General features: G+C 49.6%; 1 protein-coding gene across 1 annotated transcript in view; it reads left to right on the top strand.

Moving 5' to 3' along the window:
• The first annotated feature begins 5,572 nt into the window (after positions 1-5,572).
• The window catches only part of LOC127014781 (cullin-9-like), a 35,635-nt gene continuing 26,235 nt past the window's right edge, over positions 5,573-14,972 (top strand). Inside the window, 4 exon segments of the mRNA XM_050894360.1 lie at positions 5,573-5,602; positions 7,642-8,250; positions 9,050-9,204; positions 9,573-10,106. Coding sequence (XP_050750317.1) covers positions 7,656-8,250; positions 9,050-9,204; positions 9,573-10,106 — 1,284 coding nt within the window. The 5' untranslated portion in view covers positions 5,573-5,602; positions 7,642-7,655.

The following is a 14,972-nucleotide window of genomic DNA, read 5'->3' as shown; positions in this document are numbered from 1 at the left end:
GCTCCAGAATGGTCTTTCAGCCCTTGGTCTGTTAGGCAGCCTGGGAAGGGCTTGTGGGGAGTGGGGTGGCCCATCTGGTGAGAGTGACATTGCATGCTGCCTCCCCTTAGTATCCTTGCTCTAAGAGTGATGCATACCCTGCAGCTCGGAGCATGTGGGAGTGCTGTGCCATGCTCCTTTGCTAGGTGTAGGAAAGCTGGTCAGTGATGCTTCCAAAACAAGGCTGGGTACCTAGGAGTTCATCCAGGGAGAAGGCTGGGGTTGGGGTTTGCATTGTCTTTTGCCCCAGCACATCACTGTGGCCTGGCTTTGCTCCGCTTTGCTTGTGCTAGCACTGTGGAGCAGAGCTATTGGGCCAGGATGGCAGGAGTGCCCCTGCTGCTACAGGGTGTCTGACTGCATCCCCTCCCTGGCTCCCCAAAGGCAACTGCTGGTTAAACGCTAATGGTGTATTTTATTTAAGTGCAGACTTGTAAGAACACTTGTGTATCAGGGATGAAATGGCATTTATTGTGTGGTGACATTTTTAGTTCATTTTACTGGTTTGAGGGGGGCGTGTGTGCGTGTGTGCGTGTGTGCGTGTGTGCACGCATAAGTGTGTGTGGGATTTTTTTTTTTTCCCCTCCAGTTTCCAGGGTTGTGTTTCTGGAAGGATGTGGAAGTAATCACAGTACTATGTACAGAGCTTTCTTTTGTATTAAAAAAAATTACTCTTTCAATAAATGTTATCATTTTGTGCACAGATTTGGGATCTTGGCCATGCTTTGTGGGAGGGGACGACATACACCTTCGGGCCAATGAATGGGGATCAGAGGCAGATTCCTGCACCTGTTTGTGTACTGTGGAGGGTGGGGGGCTGTCTGGGCATGATGTGGCAAAGGGGCTTTTTGCAAAAGTCTCCATCCCCACTGCCTCCTGCACAGGTGAGACCTGACCAGCTGGACTTGTACTCTGGGAGTCCCAGAGCCAGTGGGTGGGCCAGGGGGGGCCTGTGGTGGACAGCAGGGCTGTGAGGGCTGTCCTTTCTGAAAGCTTAGGAGCAGTGCTGGTGAGCAGGGCATGGTGTCGAGTCAAGAGAAATAAAAACCAGGAATGAGGAGGAATGGGGACTTTTGAAAAAGAAAAGAATTGTTCTAATTCATGAGTGTTAACAGGGAGGAGCAGGAGGACTTCAAGCAAGAGTTAAAACATGGAGGACAAACAGCCCATGTTGGTTATGGAGTAGTTAGGCAATAACTAAGGCCTAGGAAGAGGAATTTTTGCCATTGTAACATCAAAGAAAAGATGATCCCTAGGCCTGGCCCCAGGCTGATTATATATTTATATATTGATAAACTACCACAAACCAAAGGAGGACAGATATTTTTTAGTAGTGACAAATTTTTCAGGATTTCCAGGATAGATAAAAGATGATGCTGCTGTTAAGGCAGTGTTGACCTGATATGGGACTCGACAGATAAGTGATGCTGGCCAAGGCCCTGTCATCATGGGAGATGTCATGCAGCGGGCATCTCAGAGCATCCAGACATGGTGGTTGGTGTGTGCAATACCATCCCCAGGCCTCTGAACAAGGAGAAAGAACAAACTGGGCTTTAAAATAAACCACTTGAAAGGCTGCAGGCAGAACAGTTTCCTCTGACATTGACAGGCATCTGATCCAGGTTTCAAATGAAAATGAGATTGTTTCCCCTCCTCTCTTCCAAGTCCATTACTTTTGGACACCTGATGCCTTTAAGGATGGAGCTTAACTGTTGTCTTTATGAGGCCCAGCACTAAGAATGTTAAATTCCCTGCAGAAAACTGCTATGAGAAGATACAGCAATATTTGAAGTCCAAACTGGAGAGGCATTACTTAAAGTCAGGTCAAAGGTGGATGCCTGTAGGCCCCTAGAAGCCAGGTCAAGGGCACATGAGGGCTCAGTGAAGTGTCTAAAGGTGGGAAAGAAACCAAAGGGAGAAGGGCTCGTTACAATCATCAGTGCTGCTGGGTCAACAGTATGCCATCTAAAAATGCAACTACTAGCCTCTACATATCATCAGGTCCTGGAGCAGATGTATAATGTAAGGAAAGCTTAGCACTGATAAAAGTCAGTGCAGTGGAGGGACTACACTATTCCTCACAGTGCAATTTGGAGAAAATATATCTCAGTGTAGCAGGAGGGGAGAAGATTGTACAGAAAGTGCTTAGGAGCAAAACACAACTGAAATGGCTCTTTCTCCATTGGGAGGGGAGGTGCTTCACTTTTACGGGTTACACCACAGCCAGCCCCATGTTCAGCATGCCTACACAGATATATCTTGTGGTTCAGCACCACAAAACCCCTATCAGCACAAGTAACCCCACGTTACTTGTGCACAGGAGTCTGTGTATGACATATAAGACTCCTAACATGGAGCAAGATACCACAGACATAATCTTTATTTTTAGGATAAATGACTGACTAAGCATGGTATCAAGACCATCAGAGCCAAGACATAAGCAGAGCAGATGAATACCACAGAAAACCTTACAGCATCACAAACAAGATGCCTGTGTCCTATCCAGCCACTGCCATTTATTGTTGGTGACAATTTTGGCTATGGGATGTTGCCAGCTGATGTTACCAGCCAGGCTGTGTTTCCCACTGCAGAGCATTATCACCACCTCGTGTTTGTGACATTAAACACAGCATTGTTGCAAGTGCAGTACATACACAAAATAACAGCTGCCAAGAACAGAGGAAAACATCAATGGTTGTGTGTGTGGTATCAGCTTTTATGTAGTTGTGTGCATTTAGGAAGTTATTTTCCCCTTCATTAGTGCAAATATACTGTGTTTATCTGTACAGGAGATGAAGAGACTTGTAAAGGCAAAGCATGATATAACTAAATACCAGTTCGATCCTCTAAATTTTAACAATGCCTTGGGAGTTAATGGGGAAAGAAGATGACATGTTAATGGAAAACACAGAGATTTCAAGAGCATCCACAGGATTCTGGAAAGAGAGCATCAATAGCATCAACACAGGTTATGTGTACTAATGGAAAAATCAAGAGGCTGGCTTGGAAACACAAACATTTACAGTCCACCATTGGTGCCACAGCTTTAGAGGATGGTCCCCACAGAGTGATGCAGCACTGCACTGATTTATCCAGCCTATAGTTAATTGCAATTATATTGTTTGTATTAATTGCTGATTGCTATTGTAAAACATGGAAATTGTCTTATCAGTTGCATTAGTACTGAGGGTAGAAATGAGGTTGGGCACATACATGAAGTTGCTCTAGGATCAAATAAGACTCTCACCCATTTAGCCTTTGATTTTAATGTTTGTTTATAATTTAAAACAAATGTTAACAGACCAATAGAAACCTGCACCTACTAGATTGTAGCTAACTGCTGTGAGGCCTGTCAAGGAAGGGAAATATGGGCAAAGGATAAGAATTTACATTTTATGGTATGGGCATTACAGATCAATATAAAACCAAAGTAGAAAAGGAACTGGAAACAAGCCAAACTTGGGTGCAACTGGCTTCAATTGCCTCTCTAGCAACATTGAGAATAGGGCAGCATTACAACCCAAAACCTGCCGAGACTGAGCGCAGTTCTCACTGAAGTAAGCCAGACAAGGTGGATAGAGGGTGGGGTGCAGGGCTGAAATCACCCCAGAACCCCAGGCCTGAAGAAGTTGCTGCACTGTAATTTTTGGTTAACACTGCATTTGCAATAATGTTAGTGCCACATTACATGCTTTTAGCCTTCATTTCACCTGCCCTGCAACAGTCCTTAACAAAGTTCATTTATCACCAGAGAAACCATACCAACACACAGTGTAACACAAGCACCTTGAGCTCTTGCAGATGCAGTCTTCAGCTCCCAACCTCATTTTTGTCTCGTTTCTAATATTAGCTAGGAGAATCAGAAGATACTCTGATTTTTCATACTTTTCTGTCCCTCACACCCATTTTTGGTGTGCAGGCAGCATAGCGGGGGGCAGAAGCCCAGTGACACACGGCTGGAGTGTGCCACCACAAACAGGCCCCCCGCTCTCGGGAGCCAGCCCAGGCCTGCGTCCTCCGCAAGAGGCCGGGATGTCGGGCCGCCCCCGAGCGAGGCACACGCCGCGGGGCGGGGCAGGGCGGCTCCTCTCCGCACCCGCCTGCGGGCTGCGGCCCGGTTCAGTCCTGCTGGGTAGCACCGCACCCCAGGACCTCCAGAGCCCAAGAGAAACGCTCAGGCCCGCGGAACGGCAGAAGGCGCCCCAGGCACGTGCCGGAAGCGCCACCAAAACGCAAGCGCGCAGCACGCAACGACTCCGCCCTCCCTTCCCGCGAGCTCTCGTAGCCCTCGCCGCTACTCGTAGTGGGCGTGGTCTGCACTTTCGTGCGTGCCGGGGACCCGGAAGTGGCGAGTTGTAGTGGCGGCGGCTTTGGTAGGTGCGGGTCGCGGTGCTGTTTCTGGTCCCCTCCCGTCGCGGCGGTGGAGGGAGTGAGTGGGCTGGTGCCGCTTCGCGCCACCCTTGGCGGAGGCCGCGACTCTCGGCCACCTCGTCGCCCCGTGCTGTTAACTGTGTGGGAGGAGAACTGAAACGGCGCTGGGTGGGGACGGGACCTCCCGAGGGGCCTGGCGCGTGAGGGGGCGCCTCCTTTTCCTCCGTGTCGGGACAGACCTGGGGGATGAGCCGCCTCCCCGTGCACCAGGGCCGGGCCCCGTTGTCCCCTGCCCCGCTGCGGCAGCGCTGCGGCAGGCCTAGCTGCGGCTCCTGGGGTGGGGGCGGCGGGGCAGCGGTGAACGAAGAGACCGGGAGGCGGACCAGGGCTTGCTGAGGTGTCTGGAACGGCCCGGAAGAAAACCCGTCTTTTCCGCGGCGGCCATTGCCGAGGCAAATCGTTTTTAGCGGCCCTACTGGTTTCCATGTGCAGGCAGGCCTCTGGCCCTGCCGTCCCGGGAATGTGATCGGATGCTCTGCCTGCCTGTGCGCAGGCTGTGCTGGGCTGCACTTCTGAACCGGGTGCCATGGTGCTTTATGGACTCGGCGTCATAGCGGGCATATTCATTTGCCACAACTCTGAAACTTACCGTAGTGCATGTATTTAAGCAGTCTAACAGTTTAGCTGTGGGTTGTCATATGTTCTAGTTTGCCTCATTCATCATACGCATTGCAGCTACTTCTTCAGGTGCCCTAAATCCAAATTCTCCCCTACCTAGCTACAAATCCTTTTGAGCGCCTTCTGATAGCTCTGCTTTAAAGAGTTTTTTCATGCTAAATGCTGTGAAGTGGGGACAGGGTGATGTTATCAAACAAAATAATGCTTCACAGAGACTTGGTTTACTATGATTTTTATTTTATGTGAACCTCTTGGGGTAGGGTTTTTTTGTGCCCTGTACAGGCACAGTTAAGGAAAACAATTGTTTGGCTTATGGTGCAGCATCTAAACAGTGTTACAAAGCACAGGAGAATAACTTGGTCCTTTTATTACAGAGACTGTAAGAAGATTCCCAGCTGGCTTGCTGCAAACTCCAAGGAAGGCACAACTGAAGGCAGGTTTGAATCTCTCAGGAGTTCAGGCTTCCCTCTGCACCTGGGAAACATCTTTAATGTGCCTATCATAATCTTTGATGGTCAGTATCTTCTTTGGTTGTACATGGATTGACTATTTCCTATGTATGTTAACTCCTTTTTAAGAATGACTTGTGTTACCATCAGCTGAATAGCATGTTGCTTCACTGCTTCTCTTGCTAGTATGTGTAAGTGTCGTGGTTTAGGCCCAGCCGGCAACAAAGCACCATGTGGCCTCTCACTCACTCCTCCCCGCCCCGGTGGGATGGGGAGGAGAAAATATAGTGAAAGGCTTGTGAGTCAAGACAAGGACAGGGAGGGATCACTCACCAATTATGGTCACAGCAAAACAGACTCAACTTGGAGAAAAAAAGAAATCAATTTAATTTGTTACCAATCAAATCAGAGTAGGATAATGAGAAGTAGAACCATATCTTAACAACACACCTTCCACCCATCCCTCCCTTCTTCCTGGGCTCAGCTCTGCTCCTGATTCCTCTACCTTCTCCCCGGCCAGCAGCACAGGGGGATGAAAATGGGTGTTGCCGTCAGTTCATCACACGTTGTTTCTGCTGCTCCTTCCTCCTTGGGGGGGAGGATTCCTCACACTCTTCCCCTGCTCCAGCGTGGGGTCCCTCCCACGGGGGTCAGTCCTCCACGAGCTTCTCCAATGCGAGTCCTTTGCACGGGCCACAGTTCTCCATGAACTGCTCCAGCATGGGCTTTCCCATGGAGTCACGGCCTTTTCCGGGCCCAGCCACCTGCTCCGGCGTGGAGTCCTCCACGGGCTGCAAGGGAATTTCTGCTCCACCGTTAACCTCCATGGGCTGCAGGGAGACAGCTTGCTGTCTCACCACGGGCTGCAGGAGAATCTCTGCTCCGGCGCACCTCCTCCCTCTCCTTCTTCACTGACCTCGGTGTGTGCATGGTTGTTTCTCTCACATCCCACTCCTCTCTCCCCTGCAGGTTTTTCAGCAGTCTTTTTTCCCCTTCTTAAATATGTTATCACAGAGGCGCTGCCACCATTGCTGATTGGCTCGGCCTTGGCCAGCGGCAGGTCCGACTTGGAGCCAGGGAAGCTTCTAGCAGCTTCTCACAGGAGCCACCCCTGTAGCCCCTTGCCCACTACCAAAACCCCGCGACACAAACCCAACACAGTAAGTGACAACAAGAGGGCCTGTTCATGTGTTTCCACCACCACCTGCCTGAGCTCGTCTAAGAACCTTCTTATCAGACACTGATCTGGCATTATTTGTAGTAATGAAGTCAGTCCATTGTGTGTGGTATTGTATACAGTTGGCCAGCTGATTGCTGGCACTCAGTCTTAGACAGCAAATTATTTCATGCTCCTCTTTGCATAGATGAAAGCAGAGAAGTGTCATGGCTGCTTCTTTTTAGTCCTAACATATGCAGAACAATCAGGCAGCAGAGGGTAGCAATCTTTTAATTTTGTTGAATTTTCCAATTGACTAAACATTGTAAAGGCAAAGAATATCTGAGAGGAGGCCAAGGAGGAAATACTGAGTGGCTTTTAGATAGTGACCTGATTTGATGTATATGAACTTGATCTGAGAAATTGCTGGTTATTTTCTTTAGGGCCTGGTGACTCAAGTTAGGTACAGCTCCACAGTGAGAGAGCCTTGAGCTCTAGGTAAACTTTCAGTCTAAACAGATATAAATGGTAAATAACAAGAGAGAAGACAGAAGTGCAAAAGCAGCAACTTGTGCAGGGTCATGTTGTGGACAGTGGCAGAGATGAGAACAGGACCCAGGTCTCCTGTCATTATTTGCTGTCTTATAAGAGGATCTGAATCGGCCCATTTTGCCTTGGGTTTTTTGAGGAGAACCTCTTTCTGTGTGTGCCAGTAATGCTGGGAACAGGGTTTATGTATGAAACACTGGCTCATTATCTTGGAGGGGGGATGTGAGCTTCTGCAAAATGGGGTTTTCTTCAGAGCTTTATCTGGGGTGCAGGATCTCACGATCAAAAGCTGTGCCTCAGCCACTTCCACTGTCAAGCAACTGAGGTGCTTGCTCACACTTTCCCTGGCACGCAGCTCAGAAATAAAAGCTTGCCTCTCCTTCCCCTCTGTCTCTGCAGGCCCATTTCCCGTCATGGTGAATGAGAGGCATAATGGCAACCTGCTTGTGCACCTGGGAGCCAAACTGCAGGCCTACCCGGAGGAGCTGCTCCGGCAGCGGCGAGGCCATGACGGCCAGCCTGAGTACCTGATCCAGTGGAGTATCGTGAGCTTGGAAGAGAGAGCAGTGGGAGGCAGCAGTGCCTCCTCTGCAGAGACCAAGCCGGAGAACATCTCGATGTGGATGTCTGCAGAAGAGGTCTGTGCCAGCTGCCCGGCGCTGCTGGGCAAGAGGAAGCTGGAAGGGCAGTGGGTGAAAGAGGAGAAGGCAGCCAGCCCGTTTGCTGCAGATGTCCCGCTGGATGAAGCCTCGCTGCTGGAGATGAAGGCTGATGTCAGGAGCCTGGTGCAGCGAGCTGGCCGGCAGATGGCTGAGACTGGGACCCCCGAGTCCTCCATCCTCAACACCATCCACGTGCTGAGCGCGTACGCCAGCATTGGCTCACTAGCAGGTGCCTTCAAGGAGACGGGAGCCCTTGACTTGCTGATGAAGATGCTGTGCCACAAAGAGAAGCAAATCCGCCGCAGTGCCGGCAAGATGCTGAGGGCCCTGGCTTCGCATGATGCAGGTGGGGGCTGCTACTGCTCAGTGCCACTGAGGAGGTGCTGCTGGGCAGCTGAGGGGTGCCAGTCCTTTTGTAGGTGTGGGATGTGTAGGAAGCAGTGTGTCTCGGGGCTCGCTGGCAAAAGGGGAAGAATCAGACTGGAGCTTCCAAGTGGCTCCTGGGTCGTAGTTGTCTGGGGTGCTCTAAGACTTGGGAGCTCTTTCCCCTGACAGGTTCCTGGGCTGAGATGCTGATTAACTGTTAGGAGGACTTAGCCAAGGGGCTTGGCAGAGTGTTGGGGTCCATTGGAAAGGCTCTGGCCTGTTCTTGAGAAGGAGCCTTTCCTCAGGCCGTGGTGGGTAGAGGCTGGTCCTCACCCAGTCCTCTCATTTGAGAGGAGCTGCCATGGCTCAGAAGTGCCTGATGAGGCTTGGGTGCACGTGGAAGGTTGCTAGTGGCGGTGTGTCCCACAAGAGATCTGGCTTTCCCTGTCCTAGTGCCCGAGTTCATGTGGCTCTCCAGTGGGGCAGATGGGTGGCTGATTCAGGTTAAAACTTAACTTTTTTCTTCCGTGGAACCCTGTTTGGGAGTCAGTTATTTGGGGTTGCTGCTTTGGGGGAATCTTGCAGCTTTAGGGGTGGAAAAAATGCAGTGTTACTCAGTGGAGCAAAATGCTGCCAATCGAGATTAAAGGACAGAACGTGGTTCTAGGTTACACTGAGCAGCAAAGCTGTTCAGACTTGCCTGCAAGTCTGTCTCGCGCAGGGAGGGTGGGATGAGGGTTATCTTTATGGGGCTTGAAGAATTTCTGTTGTTGTTGCAGGGAGCCGGGCCTATGTCCTGCTGTCCCTGAGCCAGCAGGATGGCATTGAGCAGCACATGGACTTCGACAGTCGCTACACCTTGCTGGAGCTGTTTGCTGAGATGATGTCTTCTGACGAGCACTGCATGTCCTTTGAGGGGATTCACCTTCCCCAGGTAGCGGCAGGCCCTGCCAGCCCTGGGCCTGTGGGCTTTAGGGGTCAGGAGGGATGAGAGTGGGGGGCCAGAGCTGTTGTCCTTGTTTGGGACAGGAGGGTAGTCAGCAGTGGGCAGCTGAGCAGGACTGGGTATTGGGAGAGCTGGCACAGGATCTGGACCTGGCTCGAGGCTGGGGGGTGGTGGAGAGGCACATGGAGAGCCTTGTCTCTGAGCAGGGAGATGAGGGTGGGCTGAGAGGACTCTGCTGCTGGCTGCTGGTCCGGAGCTCTCACGGGAGCCTGACTATGGATGAGCAGGTGGCTTGGAGAGAGCTGGGGGCTGGAGGTGCTCTGCAGGCTGGACTCTGACAGCGGTGCTTGTTGCAGATCCCCGGGAAGCTGCTGTTCATCCTAGTGAAGCGCTACCTGTGTGTCACTTCTCTCATGGACAAGCTCAGCAGTGGCGTGGAGCAGGGAGGGGAGCAGCAGGACCGCGCTGTGCCCAGCCTGCTGACTGAGGAGAGGAGCCGTGTGAAGCAGGAGTTTGAGTTCAGCATGGCTATGGCAAACCTCATCTTGGAGCTGGTGCATGTGATGGGCTGGGACGAGAGCCACAAGGCAGAGCTGCTGCCCCAACAGGAGCTGCAGCCTCGTGCCACCCGCTCCATCTTCCAGCACAGGGCCACATCCTGCACTGCTGCCCAAATGCCTGTGCTCACTTCAAATCATGGTCCCCACAAAAAGCAGGGTCGTGCCTTCCTGACCCCGTCAGACTTCACAGACCGCAGTGGCTATGTGGAGTACTTACAGGCAAACCTGGTGCGCGGCATGAGGGTGCGCTTGCTGGAGGACTGTGGTGATGTTAGAGCTGGGGAGGAAGGCGAGTTTCTTCAGAGCACTAATAGCATGCACACAGTGCAGGTAGGTCATTAGTGGAAGTAGTCTGGCCGGGATGGCAGAGGGGAGTGACAGGGGTGACTGATGTTTTCCTAATGATGTCTTCATGTGCAGGAAGTTGGACAATAGGCTATCATAGTTAAGACACTGTCTACATCTGTCCTAGCAAAGAAGTCACCTTTCAGAACTGGAAGTGTGGGTCCTGAGGAAAGCTAGTCTGGTTTAGTATGGTCTGTCCTGCTAAGATTTCTTAGCCTCTGAAACAGGTGGCTATATCCTACCTCCCAGGAACAGTCCCTAGCCCTGGTTTGATCTTGGGAGTGGTTAGCAAACAGGCTAGCTGGCACAAACGAGTAACACAGCAAAAGGTGCTTGAAGGTCTTAAGCCTTGGTGTGTGAATGACAATACTTATGGCATACTGTTGTTCTCACTGGGTTGGACACGGCCTACATAGCTGTTTCTTTTGATCTGCAAGTATATGCCAGGATCTGTTTCCCTTTAAAAACGCCCTTTCGGTGAGTAGACCTTAAATGAGAGTTTGTGTTGAAAAGAGCTGTTAGAGCTGCATATTTGCAGTTGAGTTGCTCAGTTTGTGCCGGAGATCAGGGAAAAGGCCTCAATATTTGAGGAGGGGGAGGAATCATAGAGTCATAGAATAGTTTGGGTTGGAAGGGGCCTTTAAAGGTCATCTGGTCCAACCTCCCTGCGATGAGCAGGGACATCTTCAACTAGATCAGGTTGCTGAGAGCCCTGTCCAACCTGACCTTGAATGTTTCCAGGGACTGGGCATCTACCACCTCTCTGGGCAACCTGTTCCAGTGTTTCACTGCTCTCGTTGTAAAGAATTTCTTCCTTATGTCCAATCTAAATCTACCCTCTTTCAGTTTAAAACCATTACCCCTTGTCCTATCGCAACAGGCCCTACTAAAAAGTCTGTCCCCATCTTTCTTATAAGCCCCCTTTAAGTATTGAAAGGCTGCAATAAGGTCTCCCCGGAGCCTTCTCTTCTCCAGGCTGAACAAACTGCAAGTCTCTCAGCCTTTCCTCATAGGAGAGGTGTTCCATCCCTCTGATCATTTTGTTGCCCCTCCTCTGGACTTGCTCCCACATGTCCATGTCTTTCTTGTACTGAGGGCTCTAGAGCTGGACACAGTACTCCAGGCGGAGTCTCACCAGCGCGGAGCAGAGGGGCAGAATCACTTCCCGCGACCTGCTAGCCACGCGTCTTTTTATGCAGCCCAGGATACAGTTGGCTTTCTGGGCTGCAAGCGCACATTGCTGGCTCATGTCCAGTTTTTCATCCACCAGTACCCCCAAGTCCTTCTCTGCAGGGCTGCGCTCAATTCGTTCATCCCTCAGCCTATATTGATAGCAGGGGTTGCCCTGACCCAGGTGCAGGACCTTGCACCTGGCCTTGTTGAACCTCATGAGGTTCACATGGGCCCACTTCTTGAGCTTGTCCAGGTCCCTCCTGTCCCTCAGGCATGTCAGCCGCACCAGTCAGTTTGGTGTTATCTGCAAACTTGCTGCGGATGCACTCGATCCCACTATGTCATTGATGAAGATATTAAACAGTACTGGTCCCAATACAGACCCCTGAGGGACACCGCTTGTCACTGATCTCCACCTGGACATTGAGCTGTTGACCACTACTCTCTGGATGCGACCATCCAGCCAATTCCTTATCCACGGAATAGTCGATCCATCAAATATCTCTCCAATTTAGAGAGAAGGATGTTGTGGGGGATCATGTCAAAGGCCTCACGGAAGTCCAGATAGATGACATCTGTAGCTCTTCCCTTGTCCATTGATGTAGTCACTCCATCATAGAAGGCTACTATGTCAGGCAAGACTTGCCCTTGGTGAAGCCATGCTGGCTGTCTCGAATCATCTTCCTGTCCTCCATGTGCCTTAACATAGCTTCTAGGAGGATCTGTTCCATGATCTTCCCAGGCACAGAAGTGAGGCTGACAGGTCGGTAGTTCCCAAGGTCCTCCTTTCTACCCCTTTTATAAATGAGTGCAGTGTTTCCCTTTTTCCAGTCACTGGGGACTTCACCTGACTGCCATGACTTTTCAAATATCACAAAAGGTGGCTTGGCAACTACATCAGCCAATTCCCTTAGGACTCTGGGGTGCATCTCGTCAGGTCCCATAGACTTATGTATGTTCAGGTTCCTCGGGTGGTGCTCTATGGAAAGCATCCTTAAAGGTCTGCCAGCTCTGGTCTACTCCCTTGTCCCTGAGCGCAGTTTCCCAGGGAGTCCCATTGACTAACTCCTTGAACAGCTGGAAGCTTGCTTTCCTAAAATTCGGGGTCCTGACTTTACTCTTTGCCTGTCCCGTATCCCTCAGAACTGTAAACTCCACCAGTGCATGATGACTACAGCCCAGGCAGCCTCCAGTCTTAGTGTCTGTGATTAGCTCACTTGCGTTGGTGACCAACAGGTCCAGTAATGCAGCTCCTCTGGTAGGGCTGTCTTATTACCTGGCCTAAGAAGTTATCCTCAATGCACTCCAGAAGTCTCCTGGATTGCCTGCAGCTTGCTGTGCTACTTTTCCAGCAGATGTCAGGGTGGTTGAAGTCCCCCAGCAGGATGACAGCCTGCGAGTGCAATCCCTCCTGTAGCTGGACTAAGAAGGCTTTGTCAATAGGCTCCCCTTGATTGGGCAGCCTGTACTAAACACCGACCACAAGGCTCCCTTTGTTGGCTTGATCTCTGATTCTTGGCCTGAGGCATTCAGCTCTTGCCACTCCCAGAACATCCTGCTATTGTATGGGTCGGTGCTGGAGCAGCAGGGCTTGGACTGAGTCCTGGGGGTGGGAGAGCATTTGAGTGCTGTTCCAGCCTTTTTGTGGGCATGGGGAGGTGTTTGCTCCCACTTAGAGCTCTTTCTTGAGACTTTCTTCTCCATCCTGAAGGCTGGGCAGTGAGAGCTGAGATGTTGTTTTGACTATGCAGTGGAGAGCTGGTGGGCTTTGTGCATCACTCTATGTATGGTTATTTCTGCAGGCTGTCTGCTGATCTTGCACTTTGGGCATGCTTTTGAGGTTCCCAAACACTGCAGCTAGAGGCACAATTTCTGTTCTCTTAAAAATCAAGCTTTAGCTGGCTGTCATCCATAGATAGAGGGCTGTCTCTGCTCATGTCCTCTGCTCAATCCAGCATTGTGTTGGGTGCAAACAGGGCTATAATTCAGTTCATGAAATCTTTACTAAATTGAGATAGTAACCAGTAAAATGAGAAACTGTAACCACTGCACACGTTAGTGTGTGCAATTGTGGGTGTGGGTTTGGGGTTTTGTTTTGTTTTGTTTTCTTTCCCCCAAGTAATTTGCAAAAGTACATAATTTGGTTTTGCAGATGATAAATAAGCAGTCTGAGGCCACTTCAGTGGGTCATAGCTGTACTTCAGGTGCCACTTCAGCCTATGCTCAAAGGCTTTTACTTTTTTTTCCGATTGTCTCCCCCATCCCACTGCGGGGGTGGGGAGTGAGCGAACGGCTGTGTCGTGTTTAGCTGCCTGCCAGGTTAAGCCATGACACTACTTCAAGCTGATTTCTGCAGATGTAGATGGCCTGTGAATAGACTTAAGTGCCATGCTAGTGCGTTGCTGATATTCAAAAATCAATAGCTGAAAAGCCTTACTCTGGTATCTGTAGAAATACATGACTTCCTAATGCTCTTTCCAGATCTGTCTTGCTGTAACTTAAAGTTCATTACCAACCTTTCCAGAGAGGAGGTAGAGAATTTGACATGACCTTCTGCATGTTTGAAGACCATCTCCTTTAAATCTACTTTCAGCTTTTGTTAAGCATGAGATTCTCTAGCCTTCTTGGACTACAGCCCATTTTATTTTGTGTAATGTCATTGTTTTCATTTACAGCCAAATAAAAATTAGCCAATTAAGAACACTGAACACTTATTTCTTTTCTCCTATTGTCTCTCCTTTTTTTTCTTGTGCACAGGGAAATCGTGTGAATATTCTTTTAGTGTTTTCTCTCAGCCGGTTGCTGACTGCTTCTTTCTTCTGATACTCTTCTGTTATTCAGTGAGAACTGGTTTTGGGATGAATTTTTCCAGTTGCCTTTCAGTAACTTTAACTTACCCTGGTCCAGGCTCCTTAACTAACTGCCTTCTAGTTTTGGAGCACTTCTTGCAGATGTAATTTAAACCAGCAGCTTAAAATGCTCTGGAATGTGCAAGTGCAAGAAGGATGCTTCCAGCCTTATCTGCTTTGGTGGTGGATATTACCAGTGTGTGCTTGTATTGGGAGAGCGTAACTGTTAGGGCAGCATGTGCTGTGCAAATATGGCTTGCCCATCTTATTTGCACTTTCTTCTAGTCCTGTTCTTTCCCCTTCATACTCCTAAGTTCTTGGGTTCTGTTGAGCAGATTTCTTGCCCACAGTTCCTCTACTTAATCGCTTTCTTCTCTGGTTTAATAATTTACCATTTGATGCCCTGTGCTTTACTGAAGTTGACAATTGAAATCGATCTTTGTTTTTTATTTAGAAAACCAGTTACTTCAGCAAAGAAAGCTAATGCATCAATCTGTCAGAATTGAAACTTGAAGCAGGTTTACCTGTTAATTCAAATTTATTGTTTATCTTGAACACTTTTAGTTGTTCTTTCCACTAAAATATGCTTTAAAGGTTTGCATACTACTGAAGCCGAAGTAGTGAAGCTGTAGTGATGATTTATTTAATCAATTTTTTTTCTCAAATTAGAAGCACTGGCTTTAGTGTTCGTCAGTCACATGGAAACACCACTGAATAACCTAAATCCTTCCCACTTTCCAGCTGTGCTTCTGGCAGATTACTTGGCATGTCTTTCATCTCTCTCCTCCAAACTGAATTTCGCTTCTCTCTCAGTTGTGGCAACTTCCGG

This window comes from Gymnogyps californianus, chromosome 3 (genome assembly GCF_018139145.2).
Source record: "Gymnogyps californianus isolate 813 chromosome 3, ASM1813914v2, whole genome shotgun sequence".
Taxonomy (NCBI): domain Eukaryota; kingdom Metazoa; phylum Chordata; class Aves; order Accipitriformes; family Cathartidae; genus Gymnogyps; species Gymnogyps californianus.
Note: the sequence above shows the minus strand (reverse complement) of the source record. Positions and strands in the feature narration are given on the sequence as shown.